The sequence below is a fragment of the Echeneis naucrates genome, chromosome 24 (genome assembly GCF_900963305.1).
Source record: "Echeneis naucrates chromosome 24, fEcheNa1.1, whole genome shotgun sequence".
Lineage (NCBI taxonomy): Eukaryota > Metazoa > Chordata > Actinopteri > Carangiformes > Echeneidae > Echeneis > Echeneis naucrates.
In genome coordinates, this window is record NC_042534.1 from 18,608,516 (window position 1) to 18,634,260 (window position 25,745).

General features: G+C 39.9%; 1 protein-coding gene across 4 annotated transcripts; it reads right to left on the bottom strand.

The window, feature by feature from the left end:
- Nucleotides 1-18: 18 nt before the first annotated feature.
- Nucleotides 19-24,985, bottom strand: hsf2 (heat shock transcription factor 2). Of its 4 annotated transcripts, XM_029496051.1 has the most exons (13): nucleotides 24,812-24,985; nucleotides 24,321-24,429; nucleotides 18,349-18,476; nucleotides 15,527-15,651; nucleotides 13,201-13,276; nucleotides 12,787-12,848; nucleotides 12,579-12,629; nucleotides 12,317-12,395; nucleotides 12,067-12,200; nucleotides 4,349-4,618; nucleotides 3,177-3,279; nucleotides 3,011-3,074; nucleotides 20-2,615 (listed from the first exon to the last, which is right to left on the bottom strand). In XM_029496051.1, the coding sequence occupies exons 1-13, from the start codon at nucleotides 24,902-24,904 to the stop codon at nucleotides 2,290-2,292; spliced, it is 1,620 nt and encodes a 539-aa protein (XP_029351911.1). In that variant the 5' UTR covers nucleotides 24,905-24,985; the 3' UTR covers nucleotides 20-2,289. The 4 variants fall into 4 exon arrangements, with proteins under 4 accessions (XP_029351913.1, XP_029351914.1, XP_029351911.1 ...); XM_029496053.1 differs by lacking the exon at nucleotides 12,579-12,629 and having other exon boundaries at nucleotides 19-2,615; nucleotides 3,032-3,074; XM_029496054.1 differs by lacking the exon at nucleotides 24,321-24,429 and having other exon boundaries at nucleotides 19-2,615; nucleotides 24,812-24,954.
- Between the last annotated feature and the right edge of the window lie 760 nt (nucleotides 24,986-25,745).

Sequence of the window (25,745 nt, forward strand, 5' to 3'; positions counted from 1 at the left end):
GAGCAAAATTTGCAAGACAGATTTGAATACATAATCCTAAATTAAAGTAAATGCATTATGTCTGCTGGAGGCTCAGCATATTGTATTAACAGTGGTCAAGAGTAATTACATACAATTTACAAACACAAGTAACATTAAATAAAGTATTTATTGATTTCAAAACCTACATTTACAAGCAACAGCCTGTCCACATTTCTAAATCCATCAATTTCTCACTACTCAGTTATGATATTGGTGTTTCATGAAAGTGGGGAATATATGGTACTTACACTGGTAATAAGGCAATATAATAATGGTTTGCTACAATGACAGCTTGAGTTACATGCTAGCCAACATTAATTTGCTTAACTGTTTTGACACAGATGAAACGTCAACGAGATTCAATGTAGCTGAAGACAACTGATGAAAAGCACTAGTTTGAAAACTTGATGTGAGCTGTACGTAAGACATTGCTTGCCCAGAGTTTTCACTGCAATAAATAGTATAAAACTTCAGTGACTGAAGCCTTTACAGTGATAATCCAACATCCAATGTGTGTGATAAAAATTACCAACCCTCTAGATGAATGCTGTGACACCTGCTTTATTGTTGCAGAAAGAGTTGCGAACATGACAGCATGTGAGATTCAGGCAATGCTACAATCATCACCTGAGGTCTTGAATTAAGAGTCTGCCAGGGGAAATGGATAAACGATGCAAGCACTTTTTTGAAGAACTTTCTTATATAAACATGAAAATAGTATGTTAATGGTAAGTAATCATCACTAAGAGATATCTACAGCTGATTTTGTCACAGCATTTCCTAGAGCTGTCTCTGGACTGAACTGACTCGAACTGATTCGGTATGGTGCAGGAAGGTTGTCTTAGGAACAGCACTCATGTAAAGATCTAATGTTAACTTTTATTTTGTTTTCCTGACAAGTCTTGTTACTGTACATGTTGATAAAGGTCTTTCAAGTCAAGTATGTGTACATATATGTGTACATATAAAAACTGACCCAGTTGCCGTGATGTGCTGGGTTAGACGTCTAAACCTAAACATAGCTCCACAGGTTATGATAGGTACATGAATCATTGTTGAAACTACAAAGACAAGGGATGTCCAGGTAGAGCACATTTGATTTCTTGGCCTTAATATAATTTTCAAAATGGACTCAGTTGTGTCATTACAGTCACCTGAGCACAGCACATATTAAAATTAGTGTGCCACTTGCTTCATAATGCCTCAGTCATTCATTCATTAAATGCGTGACAAACTCACTATCCCCAATCCATAGAGAAGGGACTTTGAAGGAATGTTGATTTATGAGTCTCAAGTTCAGAATAAATAAATTATTACAAGTATGTACACATGGTTCAGTTTGGTGGTAAGGGGATGACTTTTTATAATCAACAGTGAAGAGGCAGATGTCTGCAGATAGGACAGCGTGATGAACTTGCGTGGTAGCTCCCATCCTCAAACTAGCCACAATTTAATTTTTACATCTGAGCTGTTTGGATTGAAGAAATCGTTGCTGGAGTCCAAGTTTAACTTTCAGACACCTCACCCTGCTGCTGCTTAGCCTTCATTAATTTGAAAGACTCATGGCAGAGCTTAAGCTTGTGGATTGCCTGCATAAACAGGCCTTCACACAAAGTGTAGTTAATATCTATGTATGATCAGTAGAGAAGTACCATGCTCTGGGACTTATGACAGAGAAGGTGGGGCATTCACTGCCAAAACGTTCTATCAACCTGCTTCTTGAGTCTCATCACTCAATACGTAGGGGTCTGTCTAAGAATGTAGTAAAGGGGCTTTGTCAATTTCTTTAGTTTTTTTTGTTAGATTATACTGTGGTTTTGTACACATCATTCTTTCCGTGATGCAAACAGGAACTATAATGCCAGTAAGTCCAGAGGCGTATACCACAAAGAAGGATCTCAGGTTGCAGCAGAAACAATAGGTTGAATAGGTTGGCCCAGAATGACCTCAGGATGATGATGATGCGATGATGAGGGCAGATGTAAAGATGAGGAAGGTTTTAGAGACTACATGCGAGGAGTATATTCTCAGTTATGGGTTAAGAGGTTTTTATTCTTTAAGGGCTGTTCCACTGTTATTCCACTCAAAGATGTTTCTCCAAATCAATGCAAAGTCAGACATGTAAAAATGTGCACATAAACTCAGCTCCTCTTTCACCAACTGCACGTGCACACACATGCACACCTCAGACCAGAGGAGTGAAGGGCCATTAACACAAAGTCAGCATTATATGGAGCATAGAAGGGTGCAAAACTGTGGTGAAATTTCTCAAACTCTGTCCAGCTGGGTCGAGTCTGTCTCCAGTCCGACTGAACTCAGTTCACAGAGGCAAAAGAGCGTCTCTTCGCTGGCTTCAGCCTCGGTCAGAGGCTCTAGGCGGATCAGGGAGCTACGGGCCATTTGCTTTGAGTCAAGGCTGGTGTCCAGTAGCTCTGAGGGTGGTTCAGCTTCCACAGGACTTGAGCTTGAAGAAGACTGGAGGTGGGTGTTAGATGGGTTGGTGCTGCTGCTGCCCAGATCCAGCTCTGGAACATGGGTACAGCCATCAAGGAAAGCCAGCAAGGGGCAGGAGGTATACTGAATCAACTGCTTATCTGAACAAAGACAAATATCAAAGACTCAGACTGGACTGCCCCCAGTACAACATAGACAAAAAAAATTCTTGGCAGGTCCCCTACTATCTTTACTGTCTGTGATTGTCTTGATGTGCACTGACCTGTGGGAGCTTATACACAGGTGTGTCTAGTCAGCTAAGTTTGCCTTAGGTGGAGTCTTAGGGTTAAGATTATTTTTGATTTTGTTTTTGACATTTAATGCATTTAGAAAGGTTGTGTGCATTGGAGATTATTGAGCATTATATATATTGCTATGCATTATCGACTGACTTTATCCATTCACAGTTAAATCTACAGTTGAATCTAGTCTGTAACAAGTAAGGACTTCCTGAAACCAATATGCAGGTGAATGGAAGCAGTGTTGTTTGTGTCACCTGTGTGTTCTTCAGTCCTGCCTCTGTTCAACTGTGTGCTATTCTCTTTGGAGGTCACACTCTCCTGTAAACACATGGAACAAGTGATGAAATGATGACACCCAAACATCAGATGACAATCTGACATGTTTGAGGAGGTCCCAGTAAGATTTTTGACATCCATTACCTCTGTAGCATCAAAATCAATGCCAAACTGTTTCCCATAAAGCATGGCCTGGAAGTCTTCTAGACTACAGTCAATACTGTCAAGATAGTCCATCAGCTCCACCCTGACAAAATAAGCATACACAAACACTGCATCAATAACTAGCACCTCTTGTGAAGAAGATTCAGGTGAAGTGAATAACACAGACTATCTCTTCATCGTGGCATCTGTTAGTCAGTGGGATATATTCAGTAGCAAGTGAAAACTTTGTCCTCAAAGATGATGGCTAGACAACTGGGTCAGAGCATCTCCAAAACTGAAGTGAGTAAAGTGAGTAAGTGAAGTCAGAGAGGCATGTGGGTATTCCCTAAATATGCTTGAGACCATTATCGGAGCCCAGAATCGGGTCACCTGTCCAACCCGGCATACGGGAGCACAAAAGATAACAACACACAACACATTACTTGGCAGGTGGTCATAATTAGTGTAGATGACTTTGTTGACTGAAGTAAGGTCAGTTGATACTACTATTTTACAGATCAAATTAGAGTACTTACATTTACTTACCAGACTTCAATCACTATTTACAATTGAGGACAAAATTGTTAGCCTCCCTATAAAATTAAAAGTACTTTTTTTTTTTTTTTAACCCATGCTTTTTTCACAGAACAAAGAACTTTGATCAGAGCATTTCTAAACATACTAGTTCTCTTTAGTAAGCATAGATTATTATTTGCACACAATAACATTATTCTTTCTATTAAGCCTGTTAGAGGTAGGACATGAAAGACTCTTGTGTTTTTGTTTTTTTTTTTAATAATTTTGTTTCTGAGTGCAAAGTAAAATAATGTATGCATCCAAAATAAAACCAAGATGTTTGAAAAAGCTGTGGTTAAAATTCTTTGTTCTGTTTAACATCACTTTGGAAAAAAATTAAAATTAAATTTTCATCAGGGAGTTAATGTTTCTGTCATCTGCTCATCTGCATGTTTTGTTGGCATTTTTCATTGCATCTTCTCTCCTCCTGTTCTCGTTCTCTCTCCACTCCCCCTGCCTTTCGTCTACTTCGATCTCTCTCTCTGTTTCTTAGAAAAGCCCAAAGCTGGCTGTTGCCGTTTCCCACTGCTAGCAGTAGCAAACAGCGATCACAAATCCTATGCAGCCATTTTTCAAAAAATGTTAAACTCACTTACTTGCCCAGCAGGTTGATGTTCTGTGATATTGCCCCATTCTCGTTCATTATGGAGTCCATCATCTTGACGGGATCCTCCAGACTCAGGCCTAAGGGCTTATTGAGCTGCAGGGCACTGATGTTTGATTTGCTGCCATTTAAAGTGCCACTTTTCTGGCTGTTGTCTGCTGCTTCCTTCTGCCTGATGTCGTCTTTGCAGGTGGTGCTCACCTCTGTCTCAGCTGGTAGCAATGCACAGCTGTCCAGCTCCACTTCCACAATTTCCACATCACTGAGGAAGAAGATTTTCAAAGCATGCTATCAGACAGATGCTCTTGACAACTACAACTCCATCTCCAAAAAAGTTGGGATGCTGTGTAAAATGTGAATAAAAACAGAAAGCAGTTAAAAGCAAATCTCATAAAACCAATTTTTGTACAACATGACAGACAACTTATCAAATGTTTAAATAGACATTTTTCTATTCCATGAATGATATGAGCTTATTTGAATTTGAATGTTGAAATCAGCTCATATTAGCTCATATGTCTTTAAAAAGTTAAAAGCGATGGGGAAACAAAAGTCTGGAAAGTTAAGTGGTGCTAAAGAGAAGTACATGAAGCAACAAACTGCCACTCACTAGATTGATCAGCAACAGGTCACTAGCAAGAGTGGGTAGAGAACCTCAGAAGTAAAGATGAGCATGCACTATTCTGTGATGGAAATCACTGCATGCACTCAGGAAAACATTCAGAAATCCGCATCTGTGAACGCAAAAGTTAAAGCTCTGTTGGGCCTTACCCCATTCAGAACAAGGACAAGCACTCAATGTTCAATGTTGTCCACAATGCTCACCGTTTCACACCCATGGCCCATAGCCATGGGTGTGAAACACCCATAGCCACAAACTAAGTCTGGTTGCTATTGGTCACTGTATGACATGTGACCCAGGTCTACAAAAACCTCTGTTCGATCTTCCTCTATCTCTGTCTTCCCTCGCACCCCCTTGGGCTCTTCTTTCTTGGTTCCTGGATCCTCCGAGTCTCTCTTGGATTAGCTCTCCTGGCTCCAAGGTCGGCCCAGACCTCCTTTGCAACTCTCTACTCTCCCCATGGTAACAACGTGAGGTCCTGATTTCTAAGAGTGGACGAGCTGCACGCCAACAGACTTGACAAAACGTCTTCCTTTTGTTTCCCGCCTCTTCTCTGCAGAACTCTGAATCCTTCTACTTTAATATAGTCCTTTGGGTGGATTTAATTGTTAGTCAGAGATCCGAATTATTAGTATTTAATGAGACTACATAGGTGATTTGGTTATTGTTATTATTGGTGCCCTGAGGTTAACTTTGATATTGAGATCAGCAATGAACTACCTAGGCCCAACCAAATGGTGCCCCGTGAAAGTTGAAATCCAACAAGCTCTATCATGCAAAGAAAAAGTCATGTGTGAACATAACCTAGAAACAGTCATCTTCTCTGGACCCAAGCTCATTTAAAATGGACTTAGGCAATCCAAATACTGTTTTGTTTTAAGATGAATTGAAATTTGAAACCATGGACTCAGGTAGAGTCCTTCTTGTTTTCAGTGCTCAGTTGAAAAACCTGCATCTCTGATGGTATGATGGCTAATCCAGTGCCTTTGTATCATCATCATGTTATAAAATCAACGCAGATATGATAAATGGAGCAGCCAAATAATGCTCAGGATCATGCAACAGGTGGTCAGTAGCACCTTCCTCACAGATATGTGGAGTGATTGGACATGAGACCAGGCTCTGTTCCTGTTCAGTTTGCACTAGTTTAAATGACCCAATTGATGGAAGAAACAATGATTTTGACAGACCTGCTTTGGTTTTGTGTGGGACCAGACTGTTGACTGCCAGTCAGGATTCTATTAGACCCCGTAACAACTAGCCTCTTTAAAGAATTTTTTTACTTAATTGAGCCATTCATCTTTAGATCTCATTAGATCTCATTAATTTGACGCTATCTTTGGATTATTTACCTCATACTCTTAAAACCACAGTTATCAAACCTCAATGTAAAAAAAACAAATCTTGATCCAGATGTTTTGGCCAATTAAGGACCCATATCAACCATTCTGTTCATTTCTAAAATCATTAAAAAAGCAGTAGCAAACCAATTATATGACTATCTGGATGGGAACGGTTTGCTTGAAGAGTTTCAATCAGGATTTAGAGCAGATCACAGCACAGAAACAGCGCTGGTTAAAGTCCCCAATGATATTCTAATGGCTTCAGACAATGGATCAGCCTCCATACTTCTTCTCTTAGATCTCAGTGCATTCAACACCATAGATCATCACATTTTACTACAGAGACTGGAAAATGTACTTGGGATTAAAGGACGTGCAGGACAAACAACGCAAAACCTTTTTCCACCAGACTACACCATGCGTCACATAATCCTGATCCTATCATGTTCAGTGATGCTGATAGAGACCCGTACCTATAAACGAACGGTGAAGACCATCCCAGCCTGGGATAAATAAAGTATATCTATCTATCACTCTGACAGGAGGACAAAGTGCACTGTTCATCCCGAAATTTGGCAATCAGGTTAAAGCTACACATATTATGCCAAATATGACAAGTACCTATGCAACGATGCCTGCAGCACACGTGATTGGCACTTTATTGTGGCCGCCACTGACAAAACCCTTGCTCCAGAGATCCATGCTTCATAATAACAAAAATTCAGAATTCCAGCAGAGCCCAGATCACCATCTCTGATGTCAAATTCACTGATACAGGCACATATAGGTGAGGAATTGAATATCCAAGCTCGGATATGGAAAACAACTCAAACTCAGTCAGTGGGCCACCAGACCCACATGACGCCCCCCTTAACATGCTACCAAATGTAAAGACTGTCCTACCAACCTCTGAAGTAGAGCACTACCACCTCAGTGACTTAAACATTGTTGTTCACATAGATGACACAGTACCACAAGCCCTCAGACAATGTAATGACAACAGTGCATGTGCCCCAGCTCTTTTACAAAAAAAAAAAAGAGATGAGATCCAACAATATTCTAATTGCTTCAGACAATGGATCAGCCTCTATACTTCTCTTAGACCTCAGTGCTGCATTCGACACCATAGCTCATAAAATTTTTCTACAGAAACTGGAACATGAAATTGGCATTAAAGGAACTGCACTAAGGTGGTTCCAATCCTATTTTCAGATAGACATCAGTTTGTTCATGTTAACAATAACTCCTCCTCATGCACTGTAGTCAGTTATGGAGTCCCACAGTACTTGGACTAACCCTCTTTCCTTTCTATCTGCTTCCTCTAGCCAACATTATGAGGAAACACAGCATCAACCTTCACTGTAATGCAGATGACACTCAGCCAAATGAAGTCAGTCAGATAGTGAAACTGCAGACATGTCTTGAAGACATAAAAGTATGGATGACCCAAAATTTTTTACTCCTTAACTCTGACAAAACTGAAGCTATTGTACTTGGCCCTAAGCACCTCAGAGAAACACTATCTAATCATCTAATTAGTCTGGATGGCATTAGTTTGGTTTCCAGCTCCACTGTTAGATGTCCCTCACATAAAACAAGTTAGTTGGGCAGCTTTCTTCCACCTGGGAAACATTAGGAAAATCAGAAACATCCTCTCTCAAGATGATGCAGAAAAACTAGTCCATGCATTCGTAACTTCTAGGCTGGACTACTGTAACTCATTACTATCTGGATTTCCAAATTAATCTCTGAAAGGCCTTCAGTTGATTCAGAACGCTGCTGCATGAATATTAACAGGAACTAAAAAAAGAGATCAGAGCTCTCCTGTGTTAGCTGCTCTTCATTGGCTGCCGGTAGAATACAGAGTAGAATTTAAAATCCTTCTGTTAACTGCTGCTGTCTTAATGACCAAGCTCCATCATATCTCAGAGAGCTCATAGTTCCATATTGTCCTAGTAGGCCACTCCGCTCTCTAGATGGAGGTTTAATTGTGATTCCTCGAGTCTCCAAGAGTAAATCTGGAGGCAGATCTTTCAGTTATCAGGCTCCTCTTCGATGGAACCAACTTCCAGTATCGGTCCTGGGAGGTGGACTCTTTAGTGATTTTCAAGACCAGCTTAACTCTTTAGCCATGCTGCTATAGGCCTAGGCTACTGGGGGAAGGATTGAACTCTGTCTCTCCCAGCTCCTCTCCTCTCTCTCTCCCTGTCCTCATCTTGCAGGTGGTGACTCAGCGCCTTCCCATGTTCGTTCCTGCAACGCCTGCTGCTCCCTTATCCCCATGAATTCCATACTACAGCATTATCTCCATGAACTTAATGCAGCATTGTGTTCCAGCCTACACCCGTTTTGAATATCCCTCTCTCTTGCGCTCATTCTCACCCTACGCTACCCCTCTCCCACTCTAAACCCAACCGGTCGAGGCAGATGGCTGCCCCCCTGAGCCTGTTTCTGCCTGAGGTTTCTGCCTCTTAAAGGAAGTTTTTCCTTGCCTCTGTAGCCAAGTGCTTTCTCATTGGGGGATCTGTTGGGTCTCTCTAAATCATTTTACAAAGAGTTTGGTCTAGACCTGCTCTATATGTAAAATGCCTTGATGTAACTTTGTTATGATTTGGCGCTATAAAAATAAATCTGATTTGATTTGAGATGTTGTGTTACAGAGCTACATGAAAGAATCTTGGGGCAGAGAAGACCATGGAAAATGCACTGTCCCTTTGATAATGATGATGTTACCAATTGCCGGACAACAAATCAGAAATAATGTCTCATTGTTCCATATCCCAATAATACCTGTATTGACTCCCATGCAGCCCCTAGTAACATGTAATTTGAAGTTCCACTACAAGATACAGAAACTTGTGTTTGTTCAACATCATCATCATCAGGTCCTTACCTAGGCCAGTCAAGCTGTCAGAATAGAATATTTGTGAATAATACAACATCAACCAACTGTTCTCACAAATGGCCAAATAACAAAGATAAGTGGACTGCCTGTCCATTTAAGCAACTTTTATCCCAACCAGGAATAATGTGGTCTTGCGGTAGAAAGGCCTATCATGATCTGCCACCTCAATTTAAATGGTCTGGTTGTTTCCATCCATCAGTAAAAAGGTTTAGCTCTCTCTATGCTTGGGGTCTTTCTTCATTTTTACCGCTCGTGTGATGAATGACCTTTTCTTTAAAAAGAAAATAAAACGGCAGAAGTCTATTTCAGTCTTCACCAGCAGCAGAGAATTTCCACACACAACACACTTGTCTTCTTTACAGAGCCAAATAATAGGGAAAATGTAGAAATTATAATAATGACAGTTTCAATGATGCACTTTCTGAATTGGCAGATCCTGTTGGATGACACAAATATAAGCAAGCTGTCACATCCCAACTGAACCTGTATATAGCCTCAGCAAGCCAATGTTAATTCTGCAACAATCATGTAGATGGAGAGGGAGACATGGTAGAAAAAACTGGTTTAAAACTAATACAGTATATAGAATAAGAGCAAATATTTTCCCACTAGCAGCAATGCTAGAGAATATCCAAATCTGCCATTTATGTTGTCCACTGAATCCTTCACATATCTGGGTGTAAAAGTTACCAAATCATATTACAGTTTATTTAAATGTAATCTCACTCCCTTACTGGAACAGTGCAAACAAAATTAAAGATATTAAAGGGTGGTCTTTTCTCTCTCTCTCTCTCTCTCTCTCTCTCTCTCTCTCTCTCTCTCTCTCATTGGGAGAACAGACTCTGTGAAGATGAATATTGTACCTAAGTTTCTATACTTGTATACTTGTACTTGGGCTTTTCACTTCCCAATTTCTGCACATATTATTAGGCTGCAAACCTTAATGCCATTCCATCTCTCTCTCCCACTCTCAACCCAACCGGTTGAGGCACATGGCCGCCCCCACTGAGCCTGGTTCTGCCCGAGGTTTCTGCCTCTTAAAGGATGTTTTTCCTTGCCACTGTCGCCAAGTGCTTGCTCATCAGGGGATCTGTTGGGTCTCTTTAAATAATTTTATAAAGAGTTTGGTCTAGACCTGCTCTATATGTAAAGTGCCTTGATGTAAATTTGTTATGATTTGGCGCTATACAAATACATCTGATTTGATTTGATTTAAAAGACGAGAACAATAAAATCCCTTCATGGTTCCAGATTGAAAAGATTACAAGCAGGCCACACTCACTCTCTGCACTACTCTATGCACCCCTACTATCACTAGTTAATATTAATGATAATATAATTGTAACTCAATCCTTGCATATAGTAAATCAGTTCAAAAGATGTTTGGGCATTCATGGTATCTCTCTTCAATCACCTGTAATGCATAATCACCTTTTTCAACCATCTTTATTGGACAATGGCTTCAAAATTTGGTACGACAAGGGTATTCATAGAATTGAAAACATATATATCAATAATACGTTTGCCAGCTTTGAACAGCTTTCCAAAAAATTCGGACTGACCAATAATCAGTTTTGGCGATACTTGCAAATTAGGGATTTTACTCATAAAACGTTTGCAAATTTTCCTACTCTCCCCCTCTTTCATATCTGGATTCCCTCAACCACTCTATGGGTTCAATTGTCTGACAAAGCGTGGGATATCGCTTACCAGGGTCCATACTTATTCCATATGTTCGAGACATGCTTTGATACAGTTCAAAGTGTTGCATAGGTTCCACTTTTCAAAGGCCAAATTAGCAAGAATATTTCCCAATTTAGACCCAATATGTGACAGATGTAAACAGGCTCCAGCTACTTCCTACCTTATGTTCTGGTCCTGCCCAAAACCTGTTCCTTTTTGGCCATCCTTTTGTAAAGTTATCTCCGATGCCTATGCCTATAATATCTCACCTTCTCCCTCGGTGGCTGTTTTGGGCTGGCTTCTGATCCAACGGCCTCTGCCCCCCCTGCTCACCTGCAAAGGGTCATTTCCTTTTCCTCTCTACGAGCCAGATGCTTGATTTTACATAAATGGAAGGTGGCTACTCTTCCATCACATCACCAAGGGACCAGGGACGTTATGTTGAACATCAAATTGGAAAAGATCAGATGTACTCTCAGTGGTTCTTCCAACAAATTCCACAAAACTTGGGACCCTCTAATAACATATGTGAATAATCTACCGGGCATAGAATTAGAACACTAAATGATCATACCTGCCCTGTTTAACAGGAGACAATATTAGGTGCAGTTGTTGAGATTATTTTGTGTGTGTGTAAAACCTCTTTTGTCGTGTTGACTGTGATTTTGGTTTATTTTTGTCCTTTGTCTGGATTCCTTATTTATTTTCTTATTTTAATATAACAATTTTTATTACCATTAGGTTTTTTTTCTTTCTTTCTCTTTTTTCTACTATGCTGTTTGTTAAACAGAAAATACGATTTCTGTATATGATTATGGAAAATTACAAATAAAGTGTTCCAAAAAAAAAAGAAATAACATTAAAAATAAAATAAAATGTAATAAAGTGGGTGGAACCATAGAAACTTTCTGGCCCACTGCATTGTATATAAATATGATAAATATGGTAGTTACGAGCACCTACTCCCAAATGATACATTTTAATTGCATCTGTCAGTTAGCACAACGATCAAGAAAAGAATCAAAATGAGTAGCTTCAATACAGACAGCTGAAGAAAGCTGCAGGAAATGGGTGTCTTGGGACTAACACACCCCCCAGAACATCATCAAAATTAGCAGATCACTTTGACAGCAGCAGAACTGGAGTCAGGGTCTTACCTTTGCTCAAAGGATCTGGGTGACCCATCTGTGATCTCAGCCGTAACCTCAGCATCGCTCTCAGTCAGATCACAGATGATGACATCATCAGATAATTCAGAACCCTTCACACCATTTAGGCTGTTGACAGACGACTAGACAAGACACACAGGCACAATCTGAACTTAACATATTCAAAACAAAAAACAACAATGTGACTGTGAAACACACTGATAATTGTTACCACCAGTTGGTAAAACTGTGAACTGACCTGCTCAACACACACTTTGTCATCATAGATCTGGTGAATGTACTTGGACTTCTTTCCATTGCTGTTCATGAGAATTGGCCTGTCAGGCACAGAAGGACACATTAACATTTAAACCTAGGACTATGACAAATTGCATCATGTCATATTTTTAGCTGCGTCTTTAATCATGGAGAGGTTGTTGCTTTTCTTCATATTATCACTGTTGATTATCCACCCATTGTCAAATTTTTCAGTAACAATATATAATGATTGCACTACTCACCTGAAGTAGCTATTGAAGGAAATCATAGTCACAGTGACTCCAGATGGAGCTCTTAAATGTTAGTATGAGTTAGGTTGTTAGTTTGTGATCATATGAACTACAGAAGTCAACTCTGTGTTACAGAAGTAAAGTTCAACTGTAACAGTTGATGATGATGATGATGATGACAACATCATCAGCGACAGGTATATGAGCAACCTGGACTCACCTTTTGCGTTTTAAATTCAGGATGCGGTTGTTCTGTACGAGTGTGACAATGAACTGTATGAGCTGAAAAAAAGAAAAGTTTCAGATTCAGCACAAGACAGAACTAACAGTGATGAAAATATCATCTGCGGTCACATGATACTTTTCTCTCCAAAACCACACTCTCACCTTAATTACAATATCACTTTCTCAGATTATCCTCACTGTCAATTCACAATGCATAGGCTCTATGGGCTAGAAATACGTAATTTGTGTCTTCTTATAACTTCTTCTTTTAATATCTTAATACACCACTTACTCCAGCATGATCAGAATAGAAATACTAATTAATTTTGACCCACACTTCTGAACATAGTTTGCTTTGTGAAACACAGGAAGCTACTTGTTAAATTTCAGGGTATTCTGTGGGACAGACCTTCTTGATGAGCTGTTGTTGGTGGGCATGTTTCTGCCTCAGGTCTGAGATCTCCCTCCACAGAGCTTCATTCTCCCTGAAGAACAGGACAAGTTTTGTTACTGCAGCACAAACTTCTGTTTATTCACAACAGTTGCTACTAATGTGGATGTTCCAGAAAAATCATTAGAAAGGTGTTTGATGACATCTCAACAGCAACATTCCATAAAACTGACTTATCTCTCTATTGTTTCAGTAGCTGCGTCTCAGTTCAGGTCTCATTCTTAACAGGCTATATCTTAAGACCGACTGTGTCACAGCAACTACAGTGTCTCATTTCCAACTACATGTTCACATGACGCCTAAGAAAATTATTAATTACTGCGCTAGTCGGACCAAAACTGGACTTTTAAAGTACATGTAAGCACATTAGCTCGACTGAAATCAGATTTAAAATTGTCGGACTAACACACCCAGATAATGCAATTGAACGTCAATCTACTGCTGCATGTATAAGGACAGTCGAACTGGAGCTGGAGCAGGTGATCTGCGCATGTGCATAAGTTTCACGCCAAGCTAATACCTGGAAGTTGCACGGCATTTCAAATGTAAATACAAACATAAGAGGTTAGACATAAGAAGCCTGCTAACTGCTACATGTCGAATATGGCAAAGCCTGCAGCAAAAGCTCATTTTTGGATGGATACAGAGGCTAACTTGATAGCTCACCGGCCTTTTTTTTTATTTGTATTTTTTTCCTTTCGTGCCTTAATTTTTAATTGGAAGAATGGTGTCTGGCGAGGAACTCCAAATCAGAAGAGGCACACTGGATTTTGTGACCCATTAGCTGAATTATCACAGGAAAGTTTAAGATATTTATATTAATATATTTCTAGGACACAGAAGTCAGTGGTGCAGTGGCATCCTTTGCATGCAGAGGCCCCAGGTTCAAACCTCAGCCACAACTCAGTGGTAGGCTCGTGCAGTCCCATGCCTGCATAAATGAGGAGTATTGTGGAGGAAGGGCATCTGGTGTAAAAACTGTGGCCAAATCATGCGAGTCACAGAGCTGACTTCCTGGGGCAACCCCAAACAGGGAAAAAGCCAAAAGTTGGTAAAAAAAATATTTAGCTTTAAAAATAATAGCTGTGTCTGTTTGTAGCCTGCTAGCAACAACTTATCATGTATCTTAATGAGGAACACAGCATGTTATGGCCATACTTTTCACCTATGGAAAGTGTAGTTTGTGTGATAATAACCGTCATGTTATCCGTCTTTAAGGTTTTACATTTAGTTAAACAAACACAGAATGACAGAATCGTTATCGATTAAATATCCCCAAAAAATATTCTGTATTGTATCGAATCATAAAAGTGTGGTCTGGCCCATCAATATTACTGAGAGAGTCAGATAGCAGTAGCAGTTCCTTAGAGCCAGTGCAAAAAACCTATAAAGCTAACATTTGGACACATTTTGGATTCTAGTGTAAAAACTGGAACAGAGGAAATCGACAAAAGTTATTTTGCGTATTTAAAAACTGCAAGAATGTAACAAACATATGCAACCTTTTCAGCAGACACCATCGCAGAAGTTCTGAAAACCAGTGGCTATAGCTTAACCTGTTGATCATAAACAAATGCAGCTAAACAAATCATTACGCTGCAAACTACTGCCAAGCTGTGTTCATGCACAGAGGTATAGCAAAATAATTGGTAAAACACATTCTTGGGTTAGTCTGCACACTTCAGAAGCAGAAGGTATTATCATGAAATATTTGTGTATATTTGTCATCTATGCGTATTACTGAATTGATACTGAAAGTATATTGAATTGAATTGAATGGTGGAGCTCTTGACCATACCCAGCATTAACTTTAAGCATTTTCTGAGGTGGAATAGTGAGGGTAAAAGTTAGGATCAGGGGGCTGGAATGTGACTTCCTGTACAGAACTGAAGACCTGCCTCTGAAACATACCAGTAGCATATCAGTAGTGGTGATCAGTTCATATTAGCCCTATAATCTTTGAATTAACAATTTCTTACTAGCATAACAATGCCATACAACCATTAAAAGACATTCCCCCTAAATTAGAGGGTCACTGTTGTAGGTGCAAACTTTTGAGCAAATTATACTTTGAAGTGTTATCATTCCAACAATGGGGTTGTGCGATGAATGCAAAAAGGCAAAGGTTTTCCATCAGAGCTTTACATGTCTCCGTCTTGTGATAGTCCCTCACTGTGAGTTCCCCCCAGATTTGTCACTTACTGAGAAATTCTCAGTATGAACTTTTCCCAGGTTGCTGGGAAAATGTTTTCAGGGATAACCTGTAAAGGAATCTAAGTCTTACCTCTTCAGGGTTGCCAGCCTAGCATCAATGTTCTCCTGTTTGCTGTGAACGCTGTGAACACTTGCCAAAATCTTGCTCAGGTCTCCCTGGCGAATCTTATTGTCCTCTGGCCGAGCATTCGAAACCTAAAATTACAGTGAAATGGGTTTATAGTATCTCATCACAGGAAGCAAAAATGGGAAAAAAGTTAGGATAGTCAGGATATTTTGATTTGCATAAGATGGCCTACAATTCAGATAGAATCCTCAAACATGAATTCACTTGGCTGGGTCAACAGACGCCTAATGTCCCTGATGTGTGTGCTTCCGTCTATCCTGTGTTTAGATTCAATTATGCCTGGCACAAATTGTAACACAAGTCCCACACAGCTGTCATTTTCACATTCAGCTCACACATATTTAAAAGACAACAAACAAATGAGTCCTTCAGTCCAACTAAGCAGCCACTGGTGTCAATTTGACACCAAGCTGTTTTTGGCTGTGTAAAACATGTCTTTTTGTGTGTGAGACCTCACATCACTGCATGTGCAGCGTTGATACTTTTCATAGTGGCTTTTGATGAATGCTTGGTTGTGTTTTTTGGGCAGTTTCAATTCCAACTATATATGCTGAGCAAACCTGCCAAGTACAGCATTAAAATTTGGGCAGGATGATGTACAGTTCAGCTATGTCTGCAATATGCAGGTTTACACAGGAAAATCATAACATTAAAACTGATAGTTTTTTTTAATCTTGCACCCTGGTGAGGAACATCAACTTGTGGAATTGTACAAACCACAGGTAGGAATCACAGCAGGCGCCAGGTTTCTCACACCCAAAATGATTCCAAGCAAGAATGGCCTGTGCTAAATACAAGTAACAGCTCTGGAAGGAAGCGTGGTGACCCAGTGGCTAGTGTTGCTGCCTCTAAGTGAAAAAGGTTGTGAATTCAATTTCCAGGTGCTTTCTATCCAGAGTAGGCACACAGGATTGTGGACCCACAGGTGTAAGTGGAAGCGGTTGTTCGTCTTTATGCGTTGGCCCTGCAATAGACTGGTAACCTGTCTAGGGTGCACCCTCGCCCAGAATGTTGGCTGGGATTGGCTCCAGCACCCACACTAATTTTCTAACACCTATTCGTTTTCACTTGAAAACAGATAGGTGATAGAAAATTAGTGAGTGAGTGAGAATGTCTGCAAAGACCATGACATGCATGCACATCATGTGTACAGTAGCACAGACTAAAAGCTTGACTATGAATAGTCAAAAAAATAGAATGTTCACACTGTATAGATGGATTTCTCTCACACACACATATTCTAAATAAAAAGCCATTTCATGTTCTGATGATCTAACTTTACTAAACCCTGAAATTCTGATAAAAATGAAAATGTGTGTTTTACTTGGGCAAATTTGAATTTGAGCATGTTTCAGTTCTTCCCCCATCCCGAAAAGAAAAAAGAAACGCACCCCCCAAAAAAAAAAAAATAAATGAATAAAATTAATTAAAAAATAAAAAATGAAGTCATTTTCAAGACAAATTCATTCTAATTTGATAGTGGTGCAAAATGAGTTTCATTAAGTTTCATTATTAGGGGATCATTTACGTATTCAATTAACAATTTAAATCATCTTCTGGGGGTAGATATCCCTGAGGTCAATGTGACCCCAGAGTCAAATGTGCTGTTATATTTGAGGATTACAGGAGAGTTAAAATGAAGTGTTCTTATCTTAATGCAATGGAAAATTATTGACAAACAAACAACCTGGTCTGAGTCAGCAATGTGGTGACCTAAAACGATCATTGGCACAATTGTTACATGTGAATGACTTAATTCTTTGCATTTACAGATCATAGAACTGATTGTATCTTCATGATTGAATAGACAAACACAAAGTCTCTGAGATAGTTTCACACCAACGGTTATAATCTCCATGTTTTTACTCAACCATCATTAAACCTCCCAAGCTCAGTGAACTTGTCTTGAATAACTTGAAGCCAGCTCCAGTGAGCCGCTCAGGTAACAGCATTTCTTTGATTTTGAGGCCCATGGACTTGCTGCATCAAGACTTTGAGCAGGTAGAATCATCCTGATATTGACCTGGAATAGACCTTGAACCTGGGAATAAACTTTCAGTCTCCAAGATGTAAACTTGTCCAGGTCCAGTGGGAGCATCTAGTTTCTGATGCTCCCTCACTGCCAATCCACTCATGGAAGGATGTTTTCATGCTGGTTTCCAGAGGGAGCACACAAGGGAGCAGTGATGTAGCAGTGATGCTACAATGAACTGTGAAGAGCTATCTTGAAAGAGTCAGTGTAGCTGATATAACATTAATAATCTCCATTTATAAAAACTGTTAGCATTCAAGCATCCAATCAGCAGACGTTTCTCTAATTGTTATGAGCCTTGTTTATAAGTCAAAGTGTCTTTGACACCACCATTCTGGTTTCATTGAGTCCAGGTCTAGTAACTCCTGACTCTAGTTAGTTGAGGAACAACAAACTGTTTCCAGACAAACTGAATATTTGAAACATGTTTTCAACACAAAATTATTGTAATTAACACTAATATTTATTTCCCTTTAGTTACTTCAAGATATGATCAGACAGACAAGGATACAAAAAATACAGAATAATTAAGGTTCAAACATTTTCCTGCTATAAATGACTGCTTGCACGTGAATGTATTATACCTCTTTCCATAAACTTGTGGTCAACTTTGGTAATGGTAGCTACCTAGTCTAGACCAAGTGAATCCCTCTGAATCACTTTGTCTTTAACAGGCAGGTATTCATTGTGTGGTGATGGCAAACTGACTTGGGGAAAAAAGAGATTACGGCACCTTCCTCTTGATGTTCTCCAGAAGGTCGTCCTGGCCATGTTTGAAGTAAGGGTGCTGAAACTCCACCGGACCATCTCTCTCCTGTTTCACAATGCCTGTATCAATGTGCATAACTTTACGGAATCCATCTGCACAAACAGATACACATAGGTATTAATGCATCAAATAGCACTTTCCATTTTGGGAACTGATGTAAATCACTTAATTCGAGTAATCCATTGTTTCCCCTAGGATTGCAGCCTGGGGTGGGGGTGGGAGACAGGTGTTGTCATCAACGCCCTGTGAGCATTTAAATAATGCTGATATTTTGCTTTGCTTTTCTTGTGACATTTTCCAACACTCGCTGGTGGAAGTCTGCTCGTGTGTGCACACATCGAGGCAGAACATTGCTGTGTGTGATACATAAAAGTGTGCTGAGGAGAACTGTACGAACATGGAGAGACAGAAATGACATTGTGTCGCGCAAATAAAATAAATAACATTACTATGTTGTTTAATCAAAGTACAAGGTAGGTATAGACATGTGCTATAGGAAAATTAACCTTAAATGACGTCTGTTGCGATCTGGACCTATGTAGAAAATTTAATTATATTAAATTAACTTCACCTTCTGGGGGTGCGGGAGGTGCCATTGGGAGGGCGGGGTGCCCCCCTAATACTGGGGAAACACTGGAGTTGGCTAATAAGTCTACCCTTTCTCCGATAACTCGCTGCCTTATTCCTCACGACTACACTTCTCTGACTCTGACCTGGTGCCTGACGTGATGTCACTTTCACAGCCATGCTGGTGCATTTGAAGCATTGAAATTTGAAGAAATTTCAAGGCGTGGCGGCCCACCACTGCTAAATGAATGTAGAGGAAACACTGTAATCCATGTTAGTTTCAATTTGTCATATACAATTTACTGGTTTGCCCCCTCCATCCTGTCTGCCTATTTTATCAATTAACACTCTCTTTCTCAAGAGATTTCATGCACATTTACTGACCTACGTAGATTGTACGTACACAAAAACAGGTTTACTCTTATTGGAAATGTTATCCATATTGCTCAGTCCGTAGTGGAGTGTGAATAGTGAGCTCGGACCCATATAACACTGACTAATTTTAAAAAAAAGTATAAAATCATTAAATTTGGGTGTTTCATTCAGTCCCATTACCACCCATGGACGTAGCTCAGTGGTAGAGTGCATGCTTTGCATACAGGGGCCCCGGGTTCAATCCACAGCCACAATGCAAACTAGTGGTAGGATTGCGCCAGTCCCAAGCGCGGATAAATGGGGAGGGTAATGGCAAGAAGGGCATCCGGCGCAAAATTAGGCAGTGCCAACTTGCTGTGGCAAACCCAAATAGGGAAAAAGCTGAAAGAAGGGAGAGAAGGAAAAGACAAACATAAAAAAAAAAGTCAAGTACCTGGCCATGCAGTCTGCCCTTACACATGTGGTAATTTAATAAAACATGACCATTGCAACATGTCATTTCATGAAATATCTTAATATCTTACCTCCTAGATATTCCATGATCAACACTAAAAGGTAATATTGCAAAGTAGAAGCACTTAAAAACCAGAGCAACCTGGCCACGAGGTGGCAGACCATAAAAAGCTACCGAGTGGGGTTGCCGGTTGCTGAAAAAGGGCTCGCAAACTGCCACCTTTGTGCCGGGAACTTCATCACATAGGTTTCAATGGCCAGAAAGATGCCTGCAAATCTTACCATCACCAAGTACAATGCTATCCATTGTATGGAGTGGTGTAAGCATACTGGAGTGTTCCGTAGACTCACGTGTTGTGAGGTCCGAAGAAACGGGGGTGAAGATTCCAATCCCCCACACCCCTCAAACTTCTAAGAGACTATTGTCTCCAAAAGAGATTTCTCAGGTCTCTGTTAAGTGCCGTCTTGGATCCTTATCTGAACCTGGCATCTAGAGACCCTGCTTTCCCAAGATTGCAGTCAGTGCCACAAATTAGCATGAACCTGCCTCACCCTGCAGAGAGGTACCCCTTTTCTGACCCTCCACTCAGGCTGACTTGATAACCTCATCAGGCAGAAAATGCAAATTGCCGCTCTGGAATGCATCCATACTTATAAGGACACAAGGGTTGATATAATAAGAAATAGGATACTCAAGTAAGACACTGCAAAGACGCCAAACCGACTTCTTTGCAAAAAGAGTACTTCGTAGCTGTTCGAACTGTTCAATTTAACAGATATAGGACTTACACCGAATAATGAACTACTCCAATCACGCAGCCACAGCAGCACCTGATGGTGAGCCATTGGAACCAATGGCGTGTTGCCACCACACCATAACCTACGTACTTGAATTCCACTCATAAATGTCTGAGAAAGAGAAAAAGAAAGACACTTCATACACTGTCCATAGCCATGTCTCTGATTTGCCACAGCTAGTCAACATATGCATGAAAATGATCTTTTCTTAGTTCATTCGTTTGTTTGCTCTGTGAGGTCGTGATTGCCTAATAACCATTTAATTGTGTTTTATAGTGAATCAGATAAAACCATGCCCACCAAATTAACTACAACAAGCAGAGAAAACTGTACTTATCAAATGATACATTTGTCCTTGTTTACATATAACTTCAAACTTGGGTGAATGAAAGGCGTAGTTAAAATCCGAACACCGCCCTTGCTATGCCCTGACGCTTAAGGGAGAAATTCAATTGGACCAAATTCACAACAAGACCACACCCATGGGGCGGCCTCCAAATAAAAGTAGTCAAAATAAATTTTTTTTAGGAGTCTTGGGGCGTTCTGGGGAAGGTCTGAAGAGGAGAGCTTCCCCAGGTGACCTGACGAAGCAATAACAACCACAACAGAAAAGAAACTCAGAAGTCAGAATTTAGCTGCTAAGATACAAGGGCTCAGTTCCAAGTTGAAGCCAAAGCTGCTGGAGACCGGAACAAGTTTGGCTGCACGGCGCTCAGCATCCAGCGTCTTGAGTTGCCATGGTAACCCGCAGTCTGTTTTCATCAGGAAAGAGAAGAATAATTTGGATATTGACTTAATAACCAAGCCAATCGCACAAAAGACAACACTGCCGTTGAAGGAGGACGAGCCAGACCGACAGCCACTTTAGCCGAGGACTAAAGTCTTGGGAGGCAATGACGAAGGACCTCGACACGGCCGCTCTTGTTGGACATCTGCTCTTTTTGTGGCCAGTTGAGTTGTCTACCAAGTAAGGTGGTGTTTATCTGCTTCCCCAGCGAGTTGTTCTGAGTGGTGTGAGGCATGGATATTAGACAACAGTGAATCAAATTTTAGTTTTAGAGTTCTCCTTCTTCAGACAGACTCCCCCTTTGTATTTCAACAAACAATCACAAGCCACTCATTCACCCAAATCCTCAAGAATCACCAGCCACTTAATTATCATTGTTATATCATGCCATTCCATTTACATATCCAAGCTCATCTGTTTTACCTAGTTTATGCTTTGACTTGCACCTGAATATAATGTTTTATTTCCCCCTTTTTTTTTTATTAATAAAAAACCCATAAATTAAGCCATTGTTACACTCCTTCCGTAATTGTTCTTAAGTCAATCCACAGTAAAGAACATTCCTTCTAGATTGAGATTTGATAAAAGGCAACCCTATACACAATCCCAGGCACAACACATGCTCTTTGCTAGTCTGATTGATTGAGTCTGGGTTTATTTTTAACAATTTTAATAAGGCCCTTTTCTGTTCCAGTCAACAAAGCAAGGTTCTTCCAAAACCTGCTTTTAAAGGCCTTCAAAGGTTTACATGGGTGAGTTTGGTATCAAAATACCGGACTAGTCCACAAGAGTGGAAGCTGTGCAAGGAGGTGACCAAATCCATATTTATGCCTATTCAGAAAGGGGTCCGATAGAAACTCATGCAAAACAAACGATCAAGGACTCCATCTCATTACAGCATATGTACCATTTCATTCCAGTTTTTCACTTAAATAATTTGTTTTACACCGAGTAAATGCAATTCTTATAAATATCCGCGCTTGCTTCTAAAGTAGTAAAGTCAATTTTTCTATAAACTTTCCTTTGTGCTACATTATAGTTAACAGATTTTTAGCTTAATTACACAAGGGACTTGGTCAAACTACAATGGCCATTATCCTATATATTTTGGGGGGTTAGAACTGGGTTATATGCCCAGATATAACGCCATACCTAGCCAACAACTAGGGCTGGGCAATACGGAAGAAAATCCTATCATGATATTTCATATCAGTAGATATCGATAGTCAGTATATCACAATATAAATCAACTAACTATTTCTGTCAAGTTTAAAGGTTCCTTTTTACTCCCATGTGAGATGTGAAGATACCACATTAATATTAGTTATATTATTATTTATTTTCTGTCACAAGTACAAAAATGAATGAATTCCAAATAAATAAATTGATTATATAGTAAACTAAAATATTAATTCTGACCAGTCAGAAGCTTCAAGTGTCACAGGAGAACACAAAAAAAAAAAAAAAAAAAAAAAAAATCGACAACTAAATTCTTTGGTCAATTACAAAAAAGTAAAATAGGTAATACAAAATAGAACAGTCTCAATTCTGACCATCAAAAGCGTCCAGGTTTTACTGAGGACACAAATTAGATTCTTTGGTCTGTTCCAAATAAATAAAGTAGGTATTAATACAAAATAAAATCTGTAAAAAAAAAAAAAAAAAACCTCACCATATGCTTTGTATATATTCAAACTTTTTTAAATTGTTGGGAAACAAACCCACAAATAAACAGACCAAAAAAAAAAACATTCTGTACATATCAGGACACAATTTGCCGTGCACACTATGCTTCTTGTCAGACTTTAAATAGCCAAAATATCCCCACACTACCAAATTCCTCTGACCTTTCTTCTCAACAATGAGCCTTGGGCTGTCTTCTTTGGGGAAACTGTTACTCATGTTAACATTTTTTGTGTCTCACTCCCACTGCTAACATACCGGTGGCCAAAACATAAGCACGTGTGCTTACGTTTAAGCCGGCTGCATCACCTACTCTCTATATGTGTGTGTCAACCTAGCTTGATGTGGCTGTAACTCTATTCCAGCTGTGTGATTGGCTCGGCCTGGTGCTATTCTTATTATCATTGGCTGTTCATGTTGTCTGTCAAACATGGATTGAATCAGTCCTATCGACCGTGGCTGTGTCCAAAAACCACCCCTCCACTCCATATATAGGGAGATGAATGTAGCAGACTATATAGTGAACTTATTCACAAAATGAACAGTCATTTTCGTACACTACTTTTGACACCGTTAATTGCATCATTGGTATCGCGCAATTAAAACGTAGCCAACTCACGGCTAAAGACAGAAAAAAAACATTTCTGTTTATTACTGCATTTTGTTAAAGGCTTCTTGCACTGCAATGTAATATTTATTCTTGTATTCAGTCTTTTATTATATTTTTGTTTTCTATTCTCTTGGCTCTGAGATAACAGTTTTTAATTGTAATCTAACGTTACCTGAATGTCTGATGATACTGTGTTTTGCATGATGTTAATGCTCTTTACAATCATGTAAACAATAAATTTAATTGCCTTGTTCTTGAAATGTGCTATAAAATAAACTATTCTGTTCTGCTGGAATCGCCATTTTTGCCATGAGCATCATGCATCATGGGATATCTTGCCTGGGTTAACGACCATCGGCTATTCACTACTTTTCACAATGCATTGTGGGATATTTTGGGTGCACTACATTTTGTCGCAAAACATTTGGACACCACAACAAAATGACAAGCACAAGGTGGTTTTGGACACAGCCCATGTCTTATATTTCTATTGAGGAAAAGTTATTTTGCGATAATTATCGTTATTGTTTTATCGCCCAGCCCGACCAAAAACACAATATCCTATGTAAATGAATCCCCTGAACAACAATGACTCATGGAAGAACGTGTGTTCATCCTCTGCCATAAGAACAAATATAGGTGGATTGAGAAATGCAGTCTTACACATGTTAAGCTGCCTGATGAAACTGGCCATGTTGTTGTGCTTGAAGAACTTGGGGAGGATCTCCTTGGCAAAGCGCTGCTCATCCAACACTAGGAAGCTGTTGCCTTCCTGAAAACAGTCAGTATCACCATGGCAGTCAAAACTAGGCATAAAGTAATTTAAGCCCATGCTCCAAAGCAACCACACATTATATATCGACTCACTGTCCAAAACTCTAAAATCTAGTAATGCTGGCATGACGCAGGGATCTCGCTTTGAGTTCTATCTATTCTGTTTGTACACAACGAAAGCAAACGACTAGCTAACTTCGCTAACAGCTGATAATTTGCCTAAGATATTGTCTTTCAATGCACAGAAAGGCTGAGTAACGTAGCGTGTTCGTGCGTGAAAAATTAGGTTCTTTTAGTAGCTGTTGACTAGCTGCCTCTGGTTATCTGCCTAATGTTAGCTTTTAGGCTTGACATGCTAACGACGCACAGTTTAGCGTTACCTGACTCCAGCATATGAATTCATTGGTATCCGCATCTTCCACCAGGGTCCACAGCTTGGTGAGGAACGCCGGGACGTTTGAGTTGTGCTTCATTTCTCAAATGCAACAAAAGATACACCTTGACTGAAACTGCGTAGTGACCCCTAGACTTGCCTGCAAAAGCCTTCTCGTCGTTTTTAGAGAAACACCAATGGGTTACAGTTTCCGGTGCGAATCTGCTGAAGCAGATTGGTCGAGGATTGTTTTTCGTCTGACTCACGTGGAATTCCATGCAAACGAAAATAAATTAGGCACCCTTCTCCAGAGGTACGTCTGACATGTTTGGCAGCAAAGCATTTTTAATATTTTGTATGTAATTAACGTTGTAGAAGGGTCAGTGCTGTTTTGTTTGTCTTTCTATCAGTGAAATAATGAATCACTTTGCACATATGCATATATATATATACATTTGGGGTTTTTTTCTAGCAGATCCTCTTCACATCATCCTTCACTTGAAATTTTATTTTATTTTTTTATTTTTTTATTTTTTGCAGTCTGGGTCAGACGGAGAGATGGTTTCATTCTTACTCTGTATTTCAGTGACCTCTGGAAAAGTTTCTGATGTTTTCAGCAGACTACGCTGATTTCTACAAATGACTTGCCTATCCTCAGTCATTACATCAATGACTTTGCAGCCACTTCTTGTGGTGTTTTGGTCATGTGAGCTAGGGAGAGGACTGGGCTCCTTATTTGCAGAGTCGTGGGGATGGATCCTCAGGTGGCAGATGAGCTGCGTATCACACAGCTAGAGCCGTTGACAATCAAGGCTGCATATAAGCAGAGACTCCAAGGACACTTGTTGCCAGATTGTTACCACTGCTATGTGGTAGAGTTGGCTGCTTCTAGTTGAAGTTCTTTTCCTGAGACTCACCAGTGTTTTTCTGTGATTTCTAGT

Coding starts and splice junctions, on each gene's coding strand:
- hsf2 (XM_029496051.1), bottom strand. CDS start 24,904: ATGAAGCACAACTCAAACGTCCCGGCGTTCCTCACCAAGCTGTGGACC. Junction 18,477..24,320: donor CATCAGGCAGCTTAACATGT/GTAAGACTGCAT, acceptor CTGTTTGTGCAG/ATGGATTCCGTAAAGTTATG. Junction 3,075..3,176: donor TTGATTTTGATGCTACAGAG/GTAATGGATGTC, acceptor ATGTGTTTACAG/GAGAGTGTGACCTCCAAAGA.